This window comes from Ascaphus truei, chromosome 11 (assembly GCF_040206685.1).
Source record: "Ascaphus truei isolate aAscTru1 chromosome 11, aAscTru1.hap1, whole genome shotgun sequence".
In the NCBI taxonomy this organism is placed as follows: Eukaryota; Metazoa; Chordata; class Amphibia; order Anura; family Ascaphidae; genus Ascaphus; species Ascaphus truei.
Window position 1 is genome coordinate 41,082,126 of NC_134493.1, and position 23,638 is coordinate 41,105,763.

Sequence of the window (23,638 nt, forward strand, 5' to 3'; positions counted from 1 at the left end):
GGAATGAGGGGTGAGAGTGGAATGGGAATGAGGGGGATGAGTGTGCTGGGAATGAGGGGGTGAGAGAGATGGGAATGAGGGGGTTAGAGTGATGGGAATGAGGGGGATGAGTGTGCTGGGAATGAGGGGGTGAGAGTGGGATGGGAATGAGGGGGTGAGAGTGGGATGGGAATGAGGGGGTGAGAGCGGGATGGGAATGAGGGGGTGAGAGTGTGATGGGAATGAGGGGGTGAGAGTGGGATGGGAATGAGGGAGTGAGTGTGATGGGAATGAGGGGGTGAGAGTGATGGGAATGAGGGATGAGAGTGATGGGAATGAGGGGGTGAGAGTGGGATGGGAATGAGGGGGTGAGAGTGGAATGGGAATGAGGGGGTGAGAGTGTGATAGGAATGAGGGGGTGAGAGTGGGATGGGAATGAGGGAGTGAGAGTGGGATGGGAATGAGGGGGTGAGAGTGGGTGGGAATGAGGGATGAGAGTGTTGGGAATGAGGGGTGAGAGTGATGGGAATGAGGGGGTGAGAGTGATGGGAATGAGGGGGTGAGTGGGATGGGAATGAGGGGGTGAGAGTGGGATGGGAATGAGGGGGCGAGAATGGGATGGGAATGAGGGGTGAGAGTGGGATGGGAATGAGGGGGTGAGAGTGGAATGGGAATGAGGGGGTGAGAGTGGGATGGGAATGAGGGGGTGAGTGTGATGGGAATGAGGGGGTGAGAGTGGGATGGGAATGAGGGGGTGAGAGTGGGATGGGAATGAGGGGGTGAGAGTGATGGGAATGAGGGGGTGAGTGTGATGGGAATGAGGGGGTGAGAGTGGGATGGGAATGAGGGGGTGAGAGTGGGATGGGAATGAGGGGGTGAGAGTGATGGGAATGAGGGGGTGAGAGAGTGATGGGAATGAGGGGGTGAGAGTGGGATGGGAATGAGGGGGTGAGAGTGGGATGGGAATGAAGGGGTGAGAGTGATGGGAATGAGGGGGTGAGTGATGGGAATGAGGGGGTGAGAGAGATGGGAATGAGGGGGTGAGAGTGGGATGGGAATGAGGGGGTGAGAGTGGGATGGGAATGAGGGGGTGAGAGAGATGGGAATGAGGGGGTGAGTGATGGGAATGAGGGGGTGAGAGTGGGATGAGAATGAGGGGGTGAGAGTGGGATGGGAATGAAGGGGTGAGAGTGATGGGAATGAGGGGTGAGAGGGATGGGAATGAGGGGGTGAGTGATGGGAATGAGGGGGTGAGAGAGACGGGAATGAGGGGGTGAGAGTGGGATGGGAATGAGGGGGTGAGAGTGGGATGGGAATGAGGGGGTGAGAGTGATGGGAATGAGGGGGTGAGAGTGATGGAAATGAGGGGTGAGAGTGGGATGGGAATGAGGGAGTGAGTGAGATGGGAATGAGGGGGTGAGAGTGATGGGAATGAGGGGGATGAGTGTGCTGGGAATGAGGGGGTGAGAGTGGGATGGGAATGAGGGGGTGAGAGCGGGATGGGAATGAGGGGGTGAGAGCGGGATGGGAATGAGGGGGTGAGAGTGTGATGGGAATGAGGGGGTGAGAGTGGGATGGGAATGAGGGAGTGAGTGTGATGGGAATGAGGGGGTGAGAGTGATGGGAATGAGGGATGAGAGTGATGGGAATGAGGGGGTGAGAGTGGGATGGGAATGAGGGGGTGAGAATGGGATGGGAATGAGGGGGTGAGAGTGGGATGGGAATGAGGGGGTGAGAGTGATGGGAATGAGGGGGTGAGAGAGTGGGATGGGAATGAGGGGGTGAGAGTGGGGTGGGAATGAGGGGTGAGAGTGATGGGAATGAGGGGGTGAGTGTGATGGGAATGAGGGGGTGAGAGTGTGATAGGAATGAGGGGGTGAGAGTGGGATGGGAATGAGGGAGTGAGAGTGGGATGGGAATGAGGGGGTGAGAGTGGGGTGGGAATGAGGGTTGAGAGTGATGGGAATGAGGGGTGAGAGTGATGGGAATGAGGGGGTGAGAGTGATGGGAATGAGAGGGTGAGTGGGATGGGAATGAGGGGGTGAGAGTGGGATGGGAATGAGGGGGCGAGAGTGGGATGGGAATGAGGGGTGAGAGTGGGATGGGAATGAGGGGGTGAGAGTGGGTTGGGAATGAGGGGTGAGAGTGCGATGGGAATGAGGGGTGAGAGAGTGATAGGAATGAGGGGGTGAGAGTGGGATGGGAATGAGGGAGTGAGAGTGATGGGAATGAGGGGTGAGAGTGGGATGGGAATGAGGGGGTGAGAGTGGGATGGGAATGAGGGGGTGAGAGTGGGATGGGAATGAGGGGGTGAGAGTGGGATGGGAATGAGGGGTGAGAGTGGGATGGGAATGAGGGGGTGAGAGTGGGATGGGAATGAGGGAGTGAGAGTGGGATGGGAATGAGGGGGTGAGAGTGGGATGGGAATGAGGGGGTGAGAGTGGGATGGGAATGAGGGGTGAGAGTGATGGGAATGAGGGGGTGAGAGTGGGATGGGAATGAGGGGGTGAGAGTGGGATGGGAATGAGGGGGTGAGAGTGATGGGAATGAGGGGGTGAGAGTGGGATGGGAATGAGGGGGTGAGAGTGGGATGGGAATGAGGGGGTGAGAGTGGGATGGGAATGAGGGGGTGAGAGTGGGATGGGAATGAGGGGTGAGAGTGGGATGGGAATGAGGGGGTGAGAGTGGGATGGGAATGAGGGGTGAGAGTGGGATGGGAATGAGGGAGTGAGAGTGGGATGGGAATGAGGGGTGAGAGTGATGGGAATGAGGGGGTGAGAGTGGGATGGGAATGAGGGGGTGAGAGTGGGATGGGAATGAGGGGGTGAGAGTGGGATGGGAATGAGGGGGTGAGAGTGGGATGGGAATGAGGGGGTGAGAGTGGAATGGGAATGAGGGGGTGGGAGTGATGGGAATGAGGGGGTGAGAGTGATGGGAATGAGGGAGTGAGAGTGGTGGGAATGAGGGGGTGAGAGTGTGATGGGAATGAGGGGGTGAGAGTTATGGGAATGAGGGGGTGAGAGTGATGGGAAAGAGGGGATGAGAGTGATGGGAAAGAGGGGGTGAGTGTGACGGGAATGATGGGGGTGAGAGTGACGGGAATGATGGGGGTGAGAGTGATGGGAAAGAGGGGGTGAGAGTGATGGGAAAGAGGGGGTGAGTGTGACGGGAATGATGGGGGGTGAGTGTGACGGGAATGATGGGGGTGAGAGTGACGGGATTGATGGGGGTGAGAGTGATGGGAAAGAGGGGGTGAGAGTGATGGGAAAGAGGGGGTGAGTGTGACGGGAATGATGGGGGTGAATGTAATGGGAATAAGGGGGCGTTTTGGATGTATGAGATTTCCTCTTTTATTTTGCAACAGTTTTAAAGGAGCGGTTATCAATCCTTCTCTGTCAGGCAGTGTGAGGCTGCAGTTCTGTGTCTGACCGGTCAGGCAGTGTGAGGCTGCAGTGCTGTGTCTGACCGGTCAGGCAGTGTGAGGCTGCAGTGCTGTGTGTGACCAGTCAGGCAGTGTGAGGCTGCAGTGCTGTGTCTGACAGGTCAGGCAGTGTGAGGATGCAGTGCTGTGTCTGACCAGTCAGGCAGTGTGAGGCTGCAGTGCTGTGTCTGACCGGTCAGGCAGTGTGAGGCTGCAGTGCTGTGTCTGACCGGTCAGGCAGTGTGAGGCTGCAGTGCTGTGTCTGACCGGTCAGGCAGTGTGAGGCTGCAGTGCTGTGTCTGACCGGCCAGGCAGTGTGAGGCTGCAGTGCTGTGTCTGACCAGTCAGGCAGTGTGAGGCTGCAGTGCTGTGTCTGACCGGTCAGGCAGTGTGAGGCTGCAGTGCTGTGTCTGACCAGTCAGGCAGTGTGAGGCTGCAGTGCTGTGTCTGACCGGTCAGGCAGAGTGAGGCTGCAGTGCTGTGTCTGACCAGTCAGGCAGTGTGAGGCTGCAGTGCTGTGTCTGACCAGTGAGGCAGTGTGAGGCTGCAGTGCTGTGTCTGACCGGTCAGGTAGTGTGAGGCTGCAGTGCAGTGCTGTGTCTGACCGGTCAGGCAGTGTGAGGCTGCAGTGCTGTGTCTGACCGGTCAGGCAGTGTGAGGCTGCAGTGCTGTGTCTGACCAGTAAGGCAGTGTGAGGCTGCAGTGCTGTCTGACCAGTCAGGCAGTGTGAGGCTGCAGTGCTGTGTCTGACCGGTCAGGCAGTGTGAGGCTGCAGTGCTGTGTCTAACCGGTCAGGCAGTGTGAGGCTTCAGTGCTGTGTCTGACAGGTCAGGCAGTGTGAGGCTGCAGTGCTGTGTCTGACAGGTCAGGCAGTGTGAGGCTGCAGTGCTGTGTCTGACAGGTCAGGCAGTGTGAGGCTGCAGTGCTGTGTCTGACCGGTCAGGCAGTGTGAGGCTGCAGTGCTGTGTCTGACCGGTCAGGCAGTGTGAGGTTGCAGTGCTGTGTCTGACCAGTCAGGCAGTGTGAGGTTGCAGTGCTGTGTCTGACCAGTCAGGCAGTGTGAGGCTACAGTGCTGTGTCTGACCAGTCAGGCAGTGTGAGGCTGCAGTGCTGTGTCTGACCGGTCCGGCAGTGTGAGGCTGCAGTGCTGTGTCTGACCGGTCAGGCAGTGTGAGGCTGCAGTGCTGTGTCTGACAGGTCAGGCAGTGTGAGGCTGCAGTGCTGTGTCTAACTGGTCAGGCAGTGTGAGGCTGCAGTGCTGTGTCTGACCAGTCAGGCAGTGTGAGGCTGCAGTGCTGTGTCTGACCGGTCAGGCAGTGTGAGGCTGCAGTGCTGTGTCTGACAGGTCAGGCAGTGTGAGGCTGCAGTGCTGTGTCTGACCGGTCAGGCAGTGTGAGGCTGCAGTGCTGTGTCTGACCGGTCAGGCAGTGTGAGGCTGCAGTGTGACTGAGGCTGCAGTGCTGTGTCTGACCAGTCAGGCAGTGTGAGGCTGCAGGGACTTTCCCGCCTCTCACTGAAAGCTTCTTTGTGTTTTTTCCCATCAGCACCCAGCTGGTACCAGACACTTCACACCCGAGGGTGCTGGGATGGGCAGTGACATCATCAGCATTAAAATAGTGGCTTGGCATTGTTTTTTGGCAGCAGGAGGATGGAGCCGTCTCCTCCAAAGTGCTGTGCTTAACCCCTTCTATGTCAGAGGGCCTATAAAGCATCGCTCTGCAGCTAATGGGTTAACAGACACATGTGTGCACATGTAATGCACACGTAATGCACACGTAATGCACACGTAATGCACACGTAATGCACATATACGTTCACAGCTGGAGGGTCAGTTCATTATTTATGCATATGGCAGCAACATGTTCTGTAGCACAAACAATATGGGAGACAGAAGCATAAAGACATAATGACAGCTCTGCATAATTAACCAGCGTCCTCGTGCTTCTTTATTCAGTCATTTACAGGCTCTATGTATGTGTGTCTATATATATATATATTTCTATGTATATTTTTATAGCGGCAAACAGGTACGCGGCTCTTTATAATTTTCACATTACAATATCAATGCAGGGAATATAATAATACAGATGGGATAAGGGCATCAAAACATAAATGTAACCGGGAATAGGAGTCCCTACCCCCAAGAGCTTACAATCTAATCAACATGTGGGGAGACCAACAGTAGGAATAAATGTAAGTGCATCCGTTAGAGCAGGGGAAGCCAACTCCGGTCCTCAGCAGCCACTAGGTCAGGTTTTCAGGGTATCCCTGCTTCAGCACAGGTGGCTCAATCAGTGGCTCCGTCATTATGACTGATTCAGCCACCTGTGCTGAAGCAGGGACTGATTGAGCCACGAGTGCTGAAGCAGGGATATCCTGAAAACCTGTTTGTGGCCCTTGAGGACTGGAGTTGGCTAGCCCTGTGTTCGAGTGTGTATGATTGTGTGTAAGAGAGTGTGTATGGCCACCCCTGTGTTCGAGTGTGTATGAGAGCGTGTATGACAGCACGCTGTAGTTGAACGAGCAGTGATTATTCAGGACTAGTTAAACACTTGGATAAACAGCTGAGCTTCCAGATGTTAGATAGAGAAGGACCGTGGCGGATATTGGGAGGGGGGAATTCCAGAGGTAGGTGCAGCATGTGAGAGCAGTAGTGAGAAGAACATAGGGAGCGAGTAGGTGTATAGCAAGAGATTAACCCGGAGATATAGGGAGGAGCAGAGGAGTTGAGAGCCTTGAACGACAGGAGAAGCATTTTGTAGTGATTGTGGAGTTAATAGGAGAGTTTTCAGGAGGAGAGAAGCAGAGACTAATTGAGTGGACATTGAGTTTATCTTCACAGCAGTATTTAGAATAGATGAAAGGGGAAACGGCAGCGAGGCAGGGAGGCCAGTGAGGAGGAGGTTGCAGTAATCCAGGAGGGAGAGAATGAGGGTATGTATTAACATTTTAGCAGTAGAGAGACAGAGACAAGGTCCTATTGTAGCAATGTTTGCGGAGAAAGCAGTGTCAGGATTTAACAATAGAATTAATGTCTGTAGCAACCAAATATGACAACTAAACAATGGTCTTGGGGAACTGGGTGGATAGTTACTGCCTGTGATGGAAAAGGGCACAATGTAACATGATTTAGGTGGGATTCTGCGCAGCTCAGTGGTTGGCACATTGAATTTGAGGCGGCTATCTGCTGACCAGGATGAGATTGCTGTGGGACAGGCTGAGTCCTGGGACCGTGAGGTTCATTGCGGATAGATACAGTTTTGTGTCATTTGCATACAGGTGATACTCGAAGCCAAACAAATGAATAAGAGTGTGTACAGAGAAAATAAAGAGGCTCTCAGCGCCCCAGGTTGTTCTGTGAGTTATACTATGTAAATCAAGGCTTTTTATCAGTTTTTCGACAGAAGCTTGGAGAGTAGGAGAGAGGGCTGCCCTTGTTACTATAACACACAGCATAGGAGACAGATCCTGAATATGTATCTCTTGTTATTGACTGTCTACATTAGCTTGTGATTTGGCAGTGTCATTAGGGCGAGATGGGAGCAGTCACTCTTCCCATACACCTTGAATGGGAAATGCCAAATTCTGCATCCGCCTGTCAACTTCTCCCCCCTTTCTTAGCGGGAAAAAACGTCACTTTGTACACGTAACGATAATATCTACACCCCATCGGATGCTCCCAGGGCAATGTTTTTGCAATAAATAACTCAGGCACTTTGATTCTAGTCCAATGAACGTTATTAACTGTTGCCAAAAGTCAAGTGTAGGCTTGAAGGCCCTCAAATAAACAGAAGCATGAGTGTTATGCAGCCTCCATGCGGCAGCACACAGGTTATTGCTGATATAATGCTGCAGCCATGCAGGTTACTGAGGATATAATGCTGCAGCCATGCAGGTTACTGAGGATATAATGCTGCAGCCATGCAGGTTACTGCGGATATAATGCTGCAGCCATGCAGGTTACTGCGGATATAATGCTGCAGCCATGCAGGTTACTGCGGATATAATGCTGCAGCCAGGCAGGTAACTGCTGATATAATGCTGCAGCCACGCAGGTTACTGAGGATATAATGCTGCAGCCATGCAGGTTACTGAGGATATAATGCTGCAGCCATGCAGGTTACTGCGGATATAATGCTGCAGCCATGCAGGTTACTGCGGATATAATGCTGCAGCCATGCAGGTTACTGGAATGCTGCAGCCATGCAGGTTACTGTGGATATAATGCTGCAGCCATGCAGGTTGCTGCGGATATAATTCTGCAAACATGCAGGTTACTGCGGATATAATGCGGCAGCCAGGCAGGTCACTGCGGATATAATGCTGCAACCATGCAGGTTACTGCGGATATAATGCGGAAGCCAGGCAGATCACTGCGGATATAATGCTGCAACCATGCAGGTTACTGCGGATATAATGCTGCAGCCAGGCAGGTCACTGAGGATATAATGCTGCAGCCATGCAGGTGATGTACTGGCTGATGGATTGATGTGTAGATGTCCGTGTTGCCGGTTGCTCTGGCAGGGATGGGGTTAATGCCATTGGATCTCTGTACCTGTTGCAGTTATACTGCAGAAACTGCCCCATTAATTTCCCACACACGAGCCCACCTCACCCCAATAACCTAAACCATATCATTATAGGCGAGGATTATCCTATGACCCAGGGGTGGGCAATTCCAGTCCTCAATGGATTTTAGGATATTCCTGCTTCAGCACAGGTGGCTCAACTGATTGAGCCACCTGTGCTGAAGCAGGGATATCCTGAAAATATGACCTGTTGGTGGCCCTTGAGGGCTGGAGTTGCCCACCCTTGCTCTAACCTTTCCTCCTTAAAATGCAGTTTTATGCCAAAATCAACCCCAAAATCGAACTATTTTGTATAAACTCCCGTCATGATTCCATTTCTGGCTAAACACAGAAAATCCCCCAGTACTTTTCTAATTTAGAGAAATATTGATATAAATAATAACAAATGTTTAACTCATTAAAACAATTGAAGCTCTTTCTGGACTCCCAATGCAAGCTCCCCTTACCCCTATAATAAAAATGTATAAGGTGCCCCTGCAGGCTTACCTGAGACTGTAAGGGGGGCTCAGTCAGGAGGCTGACCCCCACAACTACCCCCACTGTCAGCGCGCACAGGATGATGGCAAAGTGCAGGTAGTGAATGTCCTTCAGCACGGACGGCCTCTCGTCTGGGACCCCGCAGCGGGGAAAAGGGTACACAAACTCCAGGATCATCCGGGCCAGTCCGACGACAAGACCCACCATCAGACCCCAGAATGCTCCCTGCCAGAGAAGGAGGGATGAGAAGCAATGAGACGTCCTCTCTCTATACATCACCATCAATGGGACACCTGCTCAATTACTACAATTCCCCTATAACCCCCTCAGTGCCGGAGGCGCCAGCAGGGCTAGTAATGTGTTGCCACTGCCAGCTCACCTGGCATTCAGAAGGTTAAAGGTGCAGCACCCACACCCACTCTATTACACTTTAGTAGTGTCGCCACATGGAAGTTCTTTTAACACGGGATCCAGTGTGAAAGTGGGACGTCAGAAAAAGGAATTTACGAACGCTTCGTGCTGAACGGTATCTCCTGCGTGACAGTTATATTATTTGGTTTTTATCCTCTCTGCGCTTGGCCGGGTGGGGAGAGACGCGCACTGACCTCACAAGTAGTGGTGGGAGAAAGAGTAACGCCTGTAGGGGTGGGGGGGGCACGGTATTAGGAGATGACCACCGGGCCGTGGCCTAACTTTATTATTTTAATAATTTAGTAAGGTGACATCTATCGGAAAAGGGAACTAGTACCCTCACGCAGAAATCTGTTACGTTTGTATGACTGATTTCATCGCAGCTATTTTACGTTCAGGCATTTCACATAGGCCGGCGGGGATCCTCGGGTGGTCCCCGTGGGTCACCGCTGGCCTGCGGTACCATTTGTGTTGTAAAAAAAGATGGCCTACATTTCAATAAATACACCTCCCCCCGTGCCCCCCCTTCCAAACACATACAGCACAGTAATGTGCAAACTAACTATTATCCAGATATGGATAATAGATAATTTGCCCATTATTAAACAAAACATTAGCCAGCCAGCGTAAATAAAGTAAATACGGCCGTTCTTCTTACCCCTGCCATTATGAAGGGCGTCCTCATCGGCATACTGCAGGGCCATGTCCTCCGATGCCAGAAAGAATACATAACAAATACAATCTAATGGCCCCTAAACCCTTAATCACCTTAGAGGTTAATAACCGCTATAGTAATTAAGGGGTTAACCCACCCTCCGCCGCTACCCACCCGAGAGGCCTGACCACCCACCCTGGACCCACTATACCCACCCTGTACCCATTGAATGGCATAGTAGTACATCATTGAAACTCTTTGAAAAACACTCTTTGAAAAAGTCCATAGCCTGGACGAAACATGTTAGAGTGGTTGCCTGATGTTTGCTGCTAGCGATCAATAAAGTTTTTTTAGACATCCATGCGTTGGCTGCTGAAGTTGCTGTGAACCACGGACCATCCTACCCCCTTCTTCCTGTGTCATCATTTCCGGAGGAGCACGCTGACGCCAGCTACACCAGAGGAGGAAGCCGCTGCAGAATTCCCTGCACCAACAGGGACGGCTTTTTCGTGAGTACTCCTAACCTCCACGCGGTATTTCAGGGAGATTATTGAGGCGGTTAGTGCCGGGCTGTGATTTACTTGGGGGCGCCCCTTAGGGAGGTGTCCCCCTGTACCTCTATCCGGCTTACTATTACCCAACTCCCTGTTTTCAATACCGGAGGCTTATTGTTTCATTAATTATTGCTGGGTCTCTCTTCAATCAAGTTGCCATAAAGTGTGTGCACTACCTGTTAGCAGCCTCGGTATACTGGGTAATTCCAAATTCTCTAGTAGTACATCATACCCATATAATCTGGGCATGATAAGCTACTATTGCAGTCAATGGACACCATAGTACAAAAGTATGAATGTCCAAAATACACAATAATCAAACATATACAACAAAAACCTAAACCCCCAAAATCAAAAACTAAAAGCACTAGCCAACCAATCAATTGCCTAAATAAAACCACTAGCCAATCAATTAAAGAAATAAAACCACTAGGCATTCAATAAAATCATTAAAATCACTAGGCAATCAATTACATAAATCATACCACTAGCCAAATAATACATTTAATACATAAAAGCAGTAAGCAACACAACAATTAATTAATACAACCACTAGGCAACACATAAATGAGAACCAGTAGCCATAACATAATGTTTTCCTGCTGTTCGTATTTTGTGTCATTATCTTACATTTACGGCTCTGCATAATATTCCTGACGCCTTGTAAATAAACAACAATAACAATAATTGCTTCAGTGTACTTGTCTTTTTCTTTGAAAATGGGTATTTATATCCCATTTCCCTACATCGTAGAAACAGTAACACGGCACTTACAATGCAGATTAAAAGCAAAGTGTTCTGCGCACCCATTAATGTCTTCAAAGCGACGTTTTATATGTCAGATCCTGCCACTCTTTGTACAGTGCCTGCTTATTCCAGTGACTCCGCTCAGAGAGGTTCTGCACACACAGGAAATGGGACGCTGGCAGGAAACCAGCTGCTGTCCGTCTTCTCCAGTGATTAAGGACGCGACTATAGTAGGCGTTCGATGGAGCGCAAGGCATTCCGGGCGCCTGTCACCTAAGCGATCTGTGCACTCGCGACTGGGGAGGCGTGACATCACAAGGCTGGTTCGCCCTCATTGGCTGAACCGCTCAACGTGACGCGGCCGGCGCACGAAAAGACAAAATAATTCAGTATGGGCGGCCTCATAGCGGTTCTTTATTTTCTTTGTGACGCTCAGCGCCGTCGCGCTCACTATAATCGCGACCTACGATGCCTTCATTATTACACAAGAGAAATAGTCAACTTTCACACCAATACACCAAATGCCTGTGGGGGCTGCTGTTGCCCCCAAAAAAAGCACTGAAAAGCGTGTAATCTACATTTCCTGTGGGCCACAGTTAAGATGGCAGCATTTGGGATGGAGTTTTGTTCTAGCAATGAGTTTCTTTCATATCATTATATTAAAACGTAACCATTATTTCCTACCGAATAATAATAATAACAGCATGTTCTTGTATAGCGCTGCTAGTTTTACATAGCGCTTTACAGAGACATTTTGCAGGCACAGGTCCCTGCCCCGTGGAGCTTACAATCTATGTTTTTGGTGCCTGAGGCACAGGGAGATAAAGTGACTTGCCCAATGTCACAAGGAGGCGACACCGGGAATTGAACCAGGTTCCCCTGCTTCAAACTCTGTGCCAGTCAGTGTCTTGTCTCACTGGCTCCTTCTACACGGAGAGCAGCGATCCCCCGTTCTCTGTATGTAACCTCTAATAATTCTGTATAAAAAATTATAATATGGGGTTTTTTTTGTTACAAAAGTTTGGGAATAATTGATTTGCAGAGGTTCCGTATACAGCTAATATATATGTGCAGGCACACACAGGAGATATATACGCATCCTCAAACAGGGACGTCACAGATATACAGAGGCACGGGCCTCGTTCCTAGGCGGTGAGCGCGTAATGCATCGCTAAAAGGCAGCAGGTCTCAGGGGGCGACAAAATGAAAAGAGGACAAGCGGTAGCTATAATGCTGAGTGATAATTACAGGAGAATTATATTTGAGAGTTATCTTTGAAGCAGGGGGTCCCCGGAGCTGAACCCCATTCATTTCAGCTCTGGGGACCCCCCGCTTGCTGAGATACAGTGATGCCGGTGGCTACTCTGCAGGTTTAAAGTTCCCGGTCACGCGAGCCAATAGAAAGCTGCGAGGGATGATGTCACGGCTTCCTATTGGCCCGCGTGACGTGGGAGCGTTAAATCCTCCATTTCGATAGCCCCACGCCGCCCAGCCGGAGCTGCTACCGGCACCCCCCTACGCAGGAAAGTATCTCTGGAAGCAGGGGTTCCCGGGCCTGAAATGAATGCAGGACATCTCCGGGCACCGCCTGCTTCAATCCTACAACCCTTACAAAAGAAGGGGACGGCCTTATAGTTCTTGCCGGAGCGCAGCATATAACCTAGGTACAGGCCTGCAGAAACACAACAATTCCACACACAAGCCTCTACAAATCAGTGTCAATCTTCCAGCATTGTCTTTTTCCCAACTATGTACAAATACCCTTTTTTATCGGGAGTGTTAAATTGTCAGATTATCATTGTGTCTGAATTCAGGAATCTACACACGCCTGTTTTCACACAATGGTGCAATTATTCCGGCTGAGGGTGAGTGCGTCCTGCGTCCGCGGCTTCAGCCTGTCACATTATACAGGATTACTCCACTGTGCTTTAGGCTTGTAACACCTCTATAACGCACACTGCGCAGGCAAGGCCCTTCCCGGGACACACAATGACACGGAGAGCCCGTGTGTACATCTCTGTGTGCACGCGTCTCTGCACATTGCGCGTGTGCAACTCAACGGCTTCTGCAGAGCTATTTTATCGCTAAAGATGTGTGCAGATGTGTAATGCTCAGTTTGTGTTACCTGTGTCTGTGAGTGTGTGTGTGTGTGTGTGTGTGTGTGTGTGTGTGTGTGTGTGTGTGTGTGTGTGTGTGTGTGTGTGTGTGTGTGTGTGTGTGTGCACTGTGTGGTACTGTACATGTGTGTGTAGATGTGTAATGCTCAGTTTGTGTTACGTGTGTGTGTCTGTCTAAATGTGTGTGTGTGTGTGTGTGTGTGTGTGTGTGTGTGTGTGTGTGTGTGTGTGTGTGTGTGTGTGTGTGTGTGTGTATGTGCACTGTGTGATATTGTACATGTGTGTGTAGATGTGTAATGCTCAGTTTGTATTACGTGTGTGTGTGTGGTACTGTACGTGTGTGTGCAGATGTGTAATGCTCAGTTTGTGTTACGTGTGTGTGTGTGTGTGTGTGTGTGTGTGTGTGTGTGTGTGTGTGTGTGTGTGTGTGTGTGTGTGTGTGTGTGTGTGTGTGTGTGTGTGTGTGTGTAGATGTGTAATGCTCAGTTTGTGTTACGTGTGTGTGTGTGTGTGTGTGTGTGTGTGTGTGTGTGTGTGTGTGTGTGTGTGTGTGTGTGTGTGTGTGTGTGTGTGTGTGTGTGTGTGTGTGTGTACTGTGTGGTACTGTACATGTGTGTGTAGATGTGTAATGCTCAGTTTGTGTTACGTGTGTGTGTGTCTGTCTAAATGTGTGTGTGTGTGTGTGTGTGTGTGTGTGTGTGTGTGTGTGTGTGTGTGTGTGTGTGTGTGTGTGTGTGTGTGTGTGTGTGTGTGTGTAATGCTCAGTTTGTGTTACGTGTGTGTGTGTGTGTGTGTGTGTGTGTGTGTGTGTGTGTGTGTGTGTGTGTGTGTGTGTGTGTGTGTGTGTGTGTGTGTGTGTGTGTGTGTGTGTGTGTGTGTGTGTGTGTGTGTGTGGTACTGTACATGTGTGTGTAGATGTGTAATGCTCAGTTTGTGTTACGTGTGTGTGTGTCTGTCTAAATGTGTGTGTGTGTGTGTGTGTGTGTGTGTGTGTGTGTGTGTGTGTGTGTGTGTGTGTGTGTGTGTGTGTGTGTGTGTGTGTGTGTGTGTGTGTGTGTGTGTGTGTGTGTGTGTGTGTGTGTGTAGATGTGTAATGCTCAGTTTGTGTTACGTGTGTGTGTGTCTGTCTAAATGTGTGTGTGTGTGTGTGTGTGTGTGTGTGTGTGTGTGTGTGTGTGTGTGTGTGTGTGTGTGTGTGTGTGTGTGTGTGTGTACTGTGTGGTACTGTACATGTGTGTGTAGATGTGTAATGCTCAGTTTGTGTTACGTGTGTGTGTGTCTGTCTAAATGTGTGTGTGTGTGTGTGTGTGTGTGTGTGTGTGTGTGTGTGTGTGTGTGTGTGTGTGTGTGTGTGTGTGTGTGCAGATGTGTAATGCTCAGTTTGTGTTACCTGTTCATTGGCTCTCTTCCAGAAAACGGCCAGTGCAAAGACAGCTGTGACCGGTGGGGCCAGGTAACTGGTCACTGATTGGATGTAGACAAACAGCTGCCCACTGTTGGCGCTCTGCAGAATGGGGATCCAGACCACGCTGATTGCCACCAGGACCACGGTCACTATCCTGTGGAGAACAGCACAGGGATGATCTCATACCCACAGGAGGGAAGAGGGACACATGGGATAGGCTTCCATAGGGAGGGGAGAGCTCAGGAGGGGGGCTGCTCTACTGGCAAAGACTCAAGCGGGGAAATCCGGTATCAATTCCCAATGTCAGCTCCTGGTGACAAACAGAAGTCACTTTGTCTGTGCCTCGGGCACTAACGTTTGCTTGTAAGATTAATAGCAGGGGCGGCCAACTCCAGTACTCAAGGGCCACCAACAGGTCAGGTTTTCAGGATATCCCTGCTTCAGCACAGGTGGCCCAAATAGTGACTCAGTCATTGGCCAACTCTAGTCCTCAAGGGCCACTACCAGGTCAGCTGTTAAGGATATCCCTGCTTCAGCACAGGTGGCTTAATCAATGGCTCAGTCATTGACTGAACCCGATTGAGTCACCTGTGCTGAAGCAGAGATATCCTTAAACCCTGACCTGACGGTGGCCCTGGAAGACTGGAGTTGGCCACCCCCTGGTGTAAGGGGCAGGAACTTATCGTGCCTGAAAAAAAATCTATGTACAGCTCTGCATACACTGTCAGCGCTATATACAATGCTGTTATTATTATTCCCACTGCCCAGTGAGTGGGCACACGCTGGCACAACCCTGAGACAGGCGGGCAGCAAAGTATTAGCCTATGTGATTCTGCGTCCGCAAATGTTTTGTGTGTTACGGCCCAAACCGACTTTGCTAATAAAAGACTTCATTCTGCTCCCTGTCTCTTCATTCCCAGAGGACGGATTAGTACAAGAGCAGAGATCCCTCTCTCGGTATCCGAGACCGTTATATTGCTTCTGAAGAAGCGGGCACACACTCATGTTCAGGGGGAGAGCTGCCCAATGCGGAAAACCCTGCTCAGGGAGAAGTCGCCAGATAGGATTACACTGTGCCCTGTGCAGAGAAAATATCTGGCAGCGCGAAGACGCCTGTTACACACGTCATTACATAAACTCCCCGTAACATGCACTTGTTATATATGGATAATAGAAGAACATGCAGTCACACTGTATATATTCTCACAGAACAGCGTTTTCATACATCACTGACCACAAGTGCTCGGGCGGCCAGCTCTGCTGAGCCTTCTTATTCCTATTTGCATGGATCTCCAAACTGACAAGTGTCATTGCCTTGAATCGGCAGAATTCTGTGTGAGAGCTACAGTATGTTCAGGAACGGTCAGGTGGCCTCTAAATGCATTTGAAAAATCTTGGCCTATTGTATGTTACACAATGAGGTTATTATCTGTAGCAGTTGTTCAGAGCTTTGTCTACAGGTCCCAAGAGCTGCATAGAGCAGTGGTTTTATTCTTTTTTTTTTGTTAAGGAACCCTATAATTATATTGTGACATTCTGCAGAACCCAGACACTCTCAAATACTACGTCTGAGATCAGATGCATTGTAAGGAACCCCAAACCACCCTAATAGCGCGTCTGAGATCAGATGCATTGTAAGGAACCCCAACCCTCTCTAATAGTGCGTCTGAGATCAGATGCATTGTAAGGAACCCCAACCCCCTCTAATAGTGCGTCTGAGATCAGATGCATTGTAAGGAACCCCAACCCCCTCTAATAGTGCGTCTGAGATCAGATGCATTGTAAGGAACCCCAACCCCCTCTAATAGTGCGTCTGAGATCAGATGCATTGTAAGGAACCCCAACCCTCTCTAATACTACGTCTGAGATCAGATGCATTGTAAGGAACCCCAACCCTCTCTAATAGCGTGTCTGAGATCAGATGCATTGTAAGGATCCCCAACCCTCTCTAATAGCGCGTCTGAGATCAGATGCATTGTAAGGAACCCCAACCCTCTCTAATAGCGCGTCTGGAATCAGATACATTGTAAGGAACCCCAACCCTCTCTAATAGCGCGTCTGAGATCAGATGCATTGTAAGGAACCCCTACCCTCTCTAATAGCGTCTCTGTGATCAGATACATTGTAAGGAACCCCAACCCCCTCTAATAGTGTGTTTGAGATCAGATGCATTGTAAGGAACCCCAACCCTCTCTAATAGCGCGTCTGAGATCAGATGCATTGTAAGGAACCCCAACCCTCTCTAATAGTGCGTCTCTGTGATCAGATGCATTGTAAGGAACCCCAACCCTCTCTAATAGCGTCTCTGTGATCAGATACATTGTAAGGAACCCCAACCCCCTCTAATAGTGTGTTTGAGATCAGATGCATTGTAAGGAACCCCAACCCTCTCTAATAGCGCGTCTGAGATCAGATGCATTGTAAGGAACCCCAACCCTCTCTAATAGCGCGTCTGAGATCAGATGCACTGTAAGGACCCCAACCCTCTCTAATAGCGCGTCTGAGATCAGATGTATTGTAAATTCTTCTGTATTTGGTACCATTTTCCAATTAAAATGCTAAAGATTTCAGGAATGCCTGGGGAACCAAAGGTTTCCTAGGAACCCCTGTTGAAAAACACTGGCATAGAGCAGCGGTGCGCAAACTGGGGGGCGCCCCCCCCCCCTGATTTTCTAAGGGGGCGTGGAGGTTGCAGAGCCCCCAAGCATGTAAATTAAATGCCGGGGGAGGCGTGAGGTCTCTGCAACTTCCCTTACTTGCTCTCAGCTGGCTCTTCGGTGACGCGTCAGCCATGCCAACGCTGTTTCAAATGACGCTGCGGGGTCAAATGGTGACGCTGCGGGGTCAAATGGCAATGCGTCACATGACGTTGTGACTAAATTCCGTTCTAAAAGTGGCCCTGCTCTTGTATTTGTTTCTGGATTAAAGTCCCAAGTATCCAAGCCACCCCACCTATTACAATCATTATTCATTCTTTGTGTATATGGATAAGGGACCCATGCATTCCATAGTGTTGTGCAATGGGCCAGAAGACAATTTACTCATACATGAACATAGTTACATGTATACAATAAACAAGGAGGTCCCTGCTTATAGAGGAGAATCTTGAAGCAGAATGTGGCAGTCAAGTGCGACTGTTCACCTCTTATAACTATGTCTTCACAGTAGATCAGGGGTGGGAAACTCCAGTCCTCAAATGCCACCAACAGGTCAGGTTTTCAGGATATCCCTGCTTCAGCACAGGTGGCTTAATCACTGGCTCAGTCAACTGCGCCACTGATTGAGTCACCTATGCTGAAGCAGCGATATTCTGAAAACCTGAGCCACCTGCGCTGAAGCAGGGATACCCTGAAAACCTGACCTGTTGGTGGCCCTTGAGCACTGGAGTTGCCAACCCCCTGCACTAAATGAAAGTGGCTGTTATTGACCACTGCAGAAAGGCTGGTGTCTGAATTACAAAAAAAGAGTCCGCACTGCAAGAAACCTTTATAACAATCACCACCTTTCTGAGCTTGGCAGCCAACAGAGAGAGAGGAGTGGGCAGCACAAGCCCGGTCACATTGAACAGGATGGGGTTTGGCGAGACCATCACGTGCTTGCCGGGAAAATAAAAAAAAAAGAGTATTAGAAGCAGGAAACTTCACCTGAATTACTCTTAGATAAACCCCTGTTTTTATGCCAAGGCCCTGAGCTGCCAAGCTGATTTAATGTACTGCTTGGCCAGCCTGGTGCTCACTCCGCGAGAACTTAATTGAAAGTTCTGAGCATGAAACAAAAGCTGAAAACAATTAAGTGAGGTGTGCCAGTGTGCTTTTTAATAGCTTCCCTCAGCTGGGTGGAATAAGAAAGCCTGTGAATCCCAGGGTGTGGGCCCGCACTCACAATGCCTCGTCGTGATTCTGAGCTGAAATGACATGACGGGTTACAAGGGCCGTGCCATTGTTACCGAGCCCAACGATGGATAGGTGTCAGACTCCTTCACCCGCTGGGCTGTGATGGAACAGCAGTAGCTGCGGTTATGAAATGTGATGGTGTGTTTGGTGCTTTCCAACCGCCCTGTCGCTCCAGCAAAAGTAAGGAGAGGACAACGAGAGTCTTCTCCTAATAATATCAGCACTGCTGCATATCGACAGACAGACATATATAGATATATAGATATACAGTATATAATGCAGACCATCCAGGTGTCAGCAAGGCAGCACATCTGATATGAGAAAACAGGACAGGCACTCCAAGATCCACAGGTGATATTTATTCCACAACGTTTCGACTTCCAATGGAGCCTTTATCAAGATCCTTTATGATAAAGGCCCCGTTGGGAGCCTAAGCGTTGAGGAATACATTTCACCTTTTGATCTTGGAGTGCTTGTCCTGTATGTGTGTGTGTATGTATGTATGTATGTATGTATGTATGTATATATATATATATATATATATATATATATATATATATATATATATATACTGTATATCAAATGGAAATATTACTGTGTGCTCATTTGCATGTCTTAGACAGGTTTGCAGACCTGCCTTTCACCATTAGCACCCAGCATACAGTGCTTCCACTGCAGCAAGGGATTCTGGGAAGTGACATGCAAATGAGCACACAGTGCCACCTTTTGCTTCAAAACCATATCATGTGTAAAAGTGATTTCACCTTCAATACCTTGACTGGCGGATGCACTACCATACCGCTACAAAATAAATCAGGCAGGGAAAGGGTTAAGAGAATGCCTTGCATTCACATTAAAGACAGGACGTTGCAGTCATACCAAGCTGTATAATCATCTTTATCCTAGTTAAACACCAGCAGCAGTGAGTCACCGTGTTTTCCTGCCACAACACTCCTTAATTAAATTAATTTACATCGCTAACCAGGTCACCTGGCCCGCAGCGCCGGCTCCGCCTCCCTACAGATCAGCGCATGGGATCTGGGCGTCGCACTGACAGCGCTCGCAGACTTCAGCCGTCACGCTGCCACCCTCAGCGCCGGGAAAATACTATAGCTGTCAGCATGGCACTATCCGAGGAAATGTGATTCCCTCCCCACATGTCCCAGCTGGGTCTGCGATACACTGGGGGCACTTTGCACTGTTTATAAAATAAGGGCCAAAAAGATGTGACATGTTAAACACTTTGCTGCACGTTTTCTACCCTACGCCTGTCCTGGGCTCTCACAGGTAGGGACTTCTGTATGTAGGTCAGAGCCCAGGAGACGCGCGAGTACAGCTGTGAGCATTGTACGTATTTAATGTGTCAGTCACATGGTCCCTAATTAAAGGTTTAATCCTGTCCAAATTCATTAGAGAGCGCTCTGTCATGTAACCACTTGTCTGATGTATGTAGAGGTTGTTTGTGGCAGTGAAGAGCTTAATTGCTGGTTTTCTTTACATTCAGGCTTAAAACCTAGCCGTTAAAAGCGCAAAGTCCATGAAAAACGGAATCAAAAAAGAAATAAGTGCATATATATATATATATATATATATATATATATATATAAAATTAAACCCGTGTTATTAATCCTACTAGCCCCTACTCAAGCGCCACTGATCCCTTTTCTATATCTAAAGCTGAACTGAATATTGCTGTAAATCACGGATGAAACAGTATGTAATAAAGAGAAGAACAATATTGAACAGTGTACAGCAAATAAAAATGCCACTTGGGATTACATTCAAAGCTGTCTGTGAGTAGGGTTACTGACTCTGCACTTCCTACCAAAGCTGTGCTGTGCTGAAAAAGCTGTGTTATGCGGCAGGCATATGTTTACAGGGGCCCATGTTGAAATGGACAAGAAGTAAAGAGTGACACCGTCTGTCCATTTGCATAATCATTACCCAGAATCCCTGGCTGCAGTGGGAGCACTGTATGCTAAGAGATAACGGGGAAGGGCAGGGTTGCGGACCTGTCTGAGACATGTGAATGTGCTCACACACGTGGGATTTCTATTTGCTGTATTCTGTATGGCGGAGGGTTTCCGACACTTTTTAACCCTCCATAAGTCATTTAATATTAAACGGTAAATTCAAGTCTAACATATTAGTGCAGGGGTTCTCAACTCCAATCCTCAAGACCCCCCAACAGGTCCTCGACTGAGCCACTGATTGAGACCCTTGTGCTGAAGCAGGGACTGATTGAGCCACCTGTGCTGAAGCAGGGCTATTCTGGATATTCTTGAAACCTGGCCTGTTGAGAAGTCTTGAGGACTGTAGTTGAGCACCATTGATTTAACCCATTAGGAGCTTGATAAATATGGTGGGTTGTAGGCGGTGATACATTGTAACAGTCCAATAACAAGTATTACAGCCCACAAATGATCATCCATGAAATATAGAACATAGTTCATCTTTTTTTGCTTGAATTGCACTTATTGCGTGCCGCAGTGATATTATTTAATACAATCAAGGGTCCTGTTTGGGATAGGACCCCCTGAAGCAGCTGTTGACTTGGGTTGGAAGAAACGCGCCACAGACAGAATTGGATAATACGTGAGTCTTTGAGCCTTATTGCCTAAGCAGTGCTACTCCATAAGACTCCTTATAGCACTGCTGAGTAAATATGTCCTCAAATGGCCCCATTCATGTGACTGGGCAGTAAGATGTCTTTCAGAACTGGAAGGTGTCTCACACTACAGAACAGAATATGGGCCTGGGTTTGAAAAAGTTAAGAGTGGTCCGACCGAGATGACCACGGCTGTTTATTCCTTTGGCACTGACAGGGCCTACAACTATTGGTCATTATTCTCTCATGTCGTCAGTTTCAGTTCCCATGCTAGCTGGTGACAGGCTTAAAGGGCAGTCTGTCATTCATCCCCGAGGGGTGTTATTACAGCGTTTGTGTTTGTTAATTGTACAAGGAAAGAAAACTGTGCAACAAATCACGGATTGGAACACAGCAAGTGAAAGTAACCCCCCCCCCCCCCCACAAATTCCTTCTCTGCCTGTGCAGCTCAAGATCACTCCCTGACCCAGAGAGAGCAAAGTATCCAGGAAAGGAAGAAGCTGCAGCGCTGGGCTAAGGAAGACCAGAGAACAGAGCATACTGTAGGGGGATCTGTGGGGGAAGCTGGGACAGCCGCACTCCGCTGAAACAACTCAGAAAATTGCTGTTCTTGAAAGCTGCAGACAAAGCAATATCCTACGTGGGGTTTTTTTTTTTTTTTAAATAAATCTGATCTGTACTATGAGAAAATACTTGTACCAGTTTTTTTTTTTTTTTTTAAACAACTCGGAATGACATTTTGAATGTATTATAATGTAACAAGCATTTTTTGTTTCTATAGCAACCATTTACAAAGTTACTTCCCCATCCCCTACAAAGTCACAGCCCCTTTTTGAGCCCTGCCCTCTCTCTAGCAGTGCACCAACTGTATCTAGTGGCTGCCTGGTCACATGATCTTCCCCACAGAACTTTGCATCTTTGGTCCTCTTCTGCTGCACTGACAGCCATTTAGTGAACCTCCGAGCCGAATCTTCACCGATCGATCACAGGAGAACGGGTCGATTGGCAACTTAGCTAATTACTTATCATTGTGTTGATAGTATTGCTGCGCATATTAAAGGGGGGGGAAAGTAAATAAATAATTAAAACGGCAGCTTTGAGGCAGTGAGCTGGAGGTGGAAAAGGAACCCCACAGCCACCACTGAAAACTCCATATGTTGGGGAATTTGCAGCGCGCAAAACATAACGTGAATCCATATTTATTTAAAAAAAAACAAGATGCGCATTGTACTCACAGATTGTGTGAGGGTATAGCGCGGTAAAGAGTTATCCCGACAGCTGGGGTGGAGGGACGCCTCGCATGCCTCCGTGTAGGTGCTCCTACGTGTGCAACTTGCGACTCGCGATGGAAAGAGCTTCCGCGTCACACGATGGACGTCTCCTCTCGTGATGTTTGGACGGATCAGCCGGCTAAGCTCACTGCTGGGCTCTCTCTCTCTTTCTCACACATTCACCCTACGCGTTTCGCTACAGCTTCGTCAGGAGTGCAGTTTGTGTTTGTTGAAGGCATATAAGGCAGCAGTGCCACCCATTTGCCCATGTTTTCAGAGTAGCTATGGTATTACACAGGGGTGGGCAACTCCAGTCCACCTGCCCAGGGACTAAACCCGCATGTGCAGCCGAAATATCCTGAGCCAGCAAAGTGTATTAATAGGTGGCAATGCGGACGTGGCAAGCCCTCTGCTGCACTGGCTAAGTGGCCGAGTAAGTAGCCCTGGTGTGTTGAACGGGCCAGGCTGTGCTGGCCACGTTTGAGTCCATGGGTAAATTGATCAATGACTCCCAATAAACTGTCATTTCTTAATCCCCTTGCTGATAAAAGGACTGTCAACACGATTCTTTACACCTCTGGAATGCCCTTCCCCTCAATATCTGACTAGCGCCTCTCTCTCCACCTTTAAGACCCATCTTAAAACCCACCTCCTTATCGAAGCATATGAGTAGCTCTGTGGCTGATACTATAAACCTCATACATCGACCTTGCCCTCTTGCAGATGCACTTACCAGAACACCCTCCTACTGTCTCTGTACGTTCTTTCTACCACTTAGATTGTAAGCTCTTCGGGGCAGGGACTCCTTTTTCCTAGTGTTACTTTTATGTCTCAGGCACTTAGTCCCATTTTGTGTTATATTATTATGCCCCATGTATTACTGATGTGACGCGCTGTGTACATAAGTGGCACTATACTGTATAAATAAAGATATACATATATACATACATACTACATGCGTATGTAAGTTCACTGCTACATGTAGTGGAATTGATATAAAGACAAAGCATTCTGCCATGTAATGCTCTACCTCATGGGCTGCCAACTCCAGTTCACAGGGGCCACCAACAGGTCAGGTTTAAGGATATCCCTGCTTCAGCACAGGTGGCTCAATCAGTGTCTCAGTCTTTGACTTTGCTGAAGCAGAGATATCCTTAAAACCTGACCTGTTGGTGGCCCTTGAGGACTGGAGTTGGCTGCCCCTGCTCTACCTACTATTTAAACCCATTTAATATGTTTTTTTAGCCTTCTCCAAGGTGGCCCAGCAGCGGCGGTGACCAGGACTCAGTTATAGGGCATTGTACAGATCATAAATTCCTTTTTTAACCCCATCCAGTGCCGGATCAAGCTGTTGCTAGACATCCAGCTCTCAAGAGGTTAAAGCCCCCCCCCCCCCCCTCAGAGTCAGGCGGTGTGCCAAATTTAGGGTGGTTGCTGTTTGAGATCCTTTTCGCACCAAGGAATGTCAGAGGCCAATTCGGCGCGCTGCGGTGTGTCATCTGTAATTAGTG

At 48.9% G+C, this 23,638-nt stretch overlaps 1 protein-coding gene across 1 annotated transcript in view; it reads right to left on the reverse strand.

Moving 5' to 3' along the window:
* Window positions 1–23,638, reverse strand: part of SLC5A10 (solute carrier family 5 member 10) — a 108,398-nt gene that overhangs the window by 18,194 nt on the left and 66,566 nt on the right. The window contains exons 12-13 of the mRNA XM_075565805.1: window positions 14,341–14,509; window positions 8,476–8,691 (exon numbers count right to left, since the gene is read on the reverse strand). Of these exons, the coding sequence (XP_075421920.1) occupies window positions 8,476–8,691; window positions 14,341–14,509 (385 nt within the window). The remainder of the gene's footprint in view (window positions 1–8,475; window positions 8,692–14,340; window positions 14,510–23,638) is intronic.